This window comes from Mandrillus leucophaeus, unplaced genomic scaffold (assembly GCF_000951045.1).
Source record: "Mandrillus leucophaeus isolate KB7577 unplaced genomic scaffold, Mleu.le_1.0 Scaffold21, whole genome shotgun sequence".
In the NCBI taxonomy this organism is placed as follows: Eukaryota; Metazoa; Chordata; class Mammalia; order Primates; family Cercopithecidae; genus Mandrillus; species Mandrillus leucophaeus.
Window position 1 is genome coordinate 1795202 of NW_012102143.1, and position 3575 is coordinate 1798776.

At 41.2% G+C, this 3575-nt stretch overlaps 1 protein-coding gene across 4 annotated transcripts in view; it reads left to right on the forward strand.

Annotated features, from left to right (window-relative positions):
- ATG16L1 (autophagy related 16-like 1 (S. cerevisiae)) overlaps positions 1–3575 on the forward strand; it is a 44299-nt gene that overhangs the window by 28868 nt on the left and 11856 nt on the right. For all 4 annotated transcript variants that reach the window (XM_011980250.1, XM_011980251.1, XM_011980252.1 and 1 more), the window contains 2 exons: positions 803–873; positions 2376–2447. In XM_011980250.1, coding sequence (XP_011835640.1) covers positions 803–873; positions 2376–2447 — 143 coding nt within the window. The remainder of the gene's footprint in view (positions 1–802; positions 874–2375; positions 2448–3575) is intronic.

Genomic DNA, 3575 nt, shown 5'->3' on the forward strand with positions numbered 1-3575 from the left:
GTGGACACTGCAGAGTAGATAAGGTGGACACTGCAGAGTAGATAAGGTGGACAGTGCAGAGTAGATAAGGTGGACAGTGCAGAGTAGATAAGGTGGACAGTGCAGAGTAGATAAGGTGGACAGTGCAGAGTAGATAAAGTGGACAGTGGCTCTGTTGGTGAGGGAGAGCTGTGTAGAGGGACGGGAGGTGCTGGCACTTAGTTCGCTTGCCAGAATCTTAGGTTCATGGAGATAAAGTATGAGGGCAAATTCCAGAAACTCCAAACTAGCTTGACTGGTATTCTAATGACTAGTCATTTAAATGTAACTAACCCAATTTCTTTTCACACCTTAATGAAAATTACCACACCATGGATCTGGAAGTTGATGCCAGTTTATACAGAAGTGATAGTTAAGTTAGCACAAATACTGATCAATTCAAAGATTTATGTAAGTTTTTAAAATTTACTGAGAAATAATGGAACTGAATAAACCCAGTCTCTAGTTTGATCGACATGGTTTATGCATTCCTACACTTTATTTTTCTAAAGAGAATGAATAACTACATTTCTTAAAGAATAGAACACACATGCAAGATACTGGGGTCAGTGTCCACTTAGACATGCATTCCTCTTAGAAACTAGCAGTATCTTTTATCTCTCATATTCTGTTTGTCCTGCTATTTTGTTTGATTCTGTAAAGGTACAGGATAGCTGTTGTTTCAGCAGTATAATTGGCTTCCTTTGTATTTCAGTGCCCAGTTTTAATGTATTTATTGACTTTATTTAACTTCCCATCATCCGAATTTTTTCTTTTTATACAGAAAAATGTGAGTTCAAGGGTTCCCTATCTGGCAGTAATGCAGGAATTACAAGCATTGAATTTGATAGTGCTGTAAGTATCAAATAGCTATGATTTTAGGTTTTTAGAAATAATTTAAGACATTCGGTTTTTGAAATTATAAAATAACTTACCCGATTTCTCTGCCATTCTCTGTATCTTAAGTCAAATCCATGTTAAAGAAAGATGGAAGTAGATTATAGGGTTAATTGCTGTATCAACTCTGATAAACCCTTGGGTTCTGCTTCATGCATTAGGCTTGTGATGTTACTCAGTACTCTGTATAATTTCACTTAATAGTTGTATTTTGAGTTTATAGATGCTGTACTCCAGGGGCCAGTGTGGTCTCTACCCTCAGAGATTCACCATCTAAATGAGAGTGATGGGAAAGCATTAAACTGCAAAGCGTTGTGTTGAGGTTATGGTTGAGATGTGTGTGGAGTAGAAAGGAAATACTGATGAGAGAGTAGCTCATTCTGGGGCAAGGGTTAGGGGCCACAGTAAGGCATTTAAAGCGGGTCTAAAAATAATCAAAGGTCGGAGGCAAAAAGCCAGGAACGGACACCACAGGCAGAGGGAGCAGAGGAGGTTGGGCTGGGCAGGTGCAGGAGCTTGGGTGGAGGTGATGACTGGGTGAGGCCAAGGCAGCGTCCTCATCTACCAAGAGTCCTTATCTTGGTTGTCATCTCTGGGGAGCCTTTTTCACATTCCTGGGTGGGTTGAGTGTCTTTCTGTATTCCCAGCATCTTGTGCAAACCTATTCTATGGCACAGTGGTTGTGTATATCTGCTTCTTTTACTAAGCTGAGAGCTGACTACCTGAGGACAGGTGTCTGGGTGTTAATCATCTTTGTACCCCCAGCACCTGGCACAGTGCCTATTAGGTTCTAAATAACTGCTCCTTGAATTTAATTGGGGAATGGTAAGGGAATAAGGTTGGAAAATGAGGGTATGTTGTATTGAAAGGTTTAGACTTCTGTAAAGCCATGTGGAGACTTGAGAAATTTTTAGAAATGGGTGTGGTGTTAAATTGTGGTATAACTGTGACAGTGTTGAAGACTGCATTGGAGGAAGCAGGTCTGCAGCAGCCTGTGCGTTCAGTGCTTCTGCAGAGATGCAGAAGGCCCAGGTGGGGCTGAGGCAATAGGGGAGAGAGGAGAGGACCAGGCTTGACACATTGAAGATGAACAGTTCTCAGAGTGAGTGGGAGATTAGGCCAGGAGAGAGTCAAGGGTGCCTCTGAGGTTGCTGACTTGTTGATAATTGCTGCTAGTGAAGGTTGCCACGGGAAAAGTGAGCAGGGAAGGCTGAGTTCCATTTTGAGCTTGAGGTGTCTGCAATATTCAGGTGAAATTGAGCAGGCTCAAAAAAAAGGTCTGAGCTCGAAGGAGATTGGTAAGTTGAAGCACACTCATGACAGTAGCTGGTATTCAGGCTGGGTGTATAGTTTGAGGCATCTAAACCTTCTTGGACTTGATTATTGGGGAATTTATATCACGTGAACTTAACTCCTCTGATTTGGCTAAAAATTGGTTTTCTTCTTCTTTATTCCCATAGGGTTCTTACCTCTTAGCAGCTTCAAATGATTTTGCAAGCCGAATCTGGACTGTGGATGATTATCGGTTACGGGTAAGACCCAGTTAAGAAAGTTAGTGCAATCTCCAGACTTCATGTGGCGTTATCAAGGCACAAACTGGCAGGTGCTTAATCAGGGGACTTTGTTTTCCCGAAAATCATGCTTGATTCACCCTGCCCTTCCTTTCCTCCTTGGGGAAATCTGTGTTTCCACTTTATACTCTTTGTCCAAGACTCAGTTTCAAAATATTTGCAATAGGACCCTCACATTTGCATGAAAACCTTGGAATTCTCTTCATAAGGACTAGATACTTTTGGTAGGTAGCAATTTTAGCTTAATGGAACAGAATTTAGCAACAGCATAGGAATTGTGATTCCTGTGGGCTCTAAAACCTAATTACCTCACAGAGTAAAGTGGGATATAGAAGTACAAATGAATGTATCATAGGGATAAGACAATTCTGAAACAAAAACTCCCAGCTGAGAAAGAGGGGACAGGTGTCAGAACGGGAAGAACTGATTGGATGTTGAGGAAAACTGCATTTGAACCGCAACTTGCCGAGAATTCTCTTGGCACCCAAGATAGAGACCAAAACTTGATTGTATCATTTTTGTTCTAGGGGGAGCAGGGGGCGTAGGGGGAAGCATGTAACTTAATTTGCAGACTTTTTTTCCCCATAAGCCTGAAGGAATCATCACATAAGCTTATTAAACACAAGCTATTGAAAGATATAATGGAGGATGAATTTGGCATTAGTAGGCATTTTACTAAAAAAAAAAAAAAAAGTTAAACACAAGCCATTTGTGTGTGTCAACCCACACCAAAAACAGGAAGTAATGTTAAGATGAATTTTTTTTTCTTTTCTTTTTCTTTTTTTTCTTTTTTTTTTTTTTCTGAGATGGAGTTTTGCTCTTATGTAGAGTATAGTGGTATGATCTCGGCTCACTTCAACCTCCGCCTCCTGGGTTCAAGCAATTCTGCCTCAGCCTCTTCAGTAGCTAGGATTACAGACGTGGCTAATTTTTATATTTTTAGTAGAGATGGGGTTTCACCATGTTGGCCAGGCTGGTCTCGAACTTCTGACCTCAGGGGATCTGCCCACCTCAGCCTCCCAAAGTGCTGGGATTACAGGCGTGAGCCACTGCCCAGCCAGATAAATTTCTTTTTTTTTTTTTTGTTTG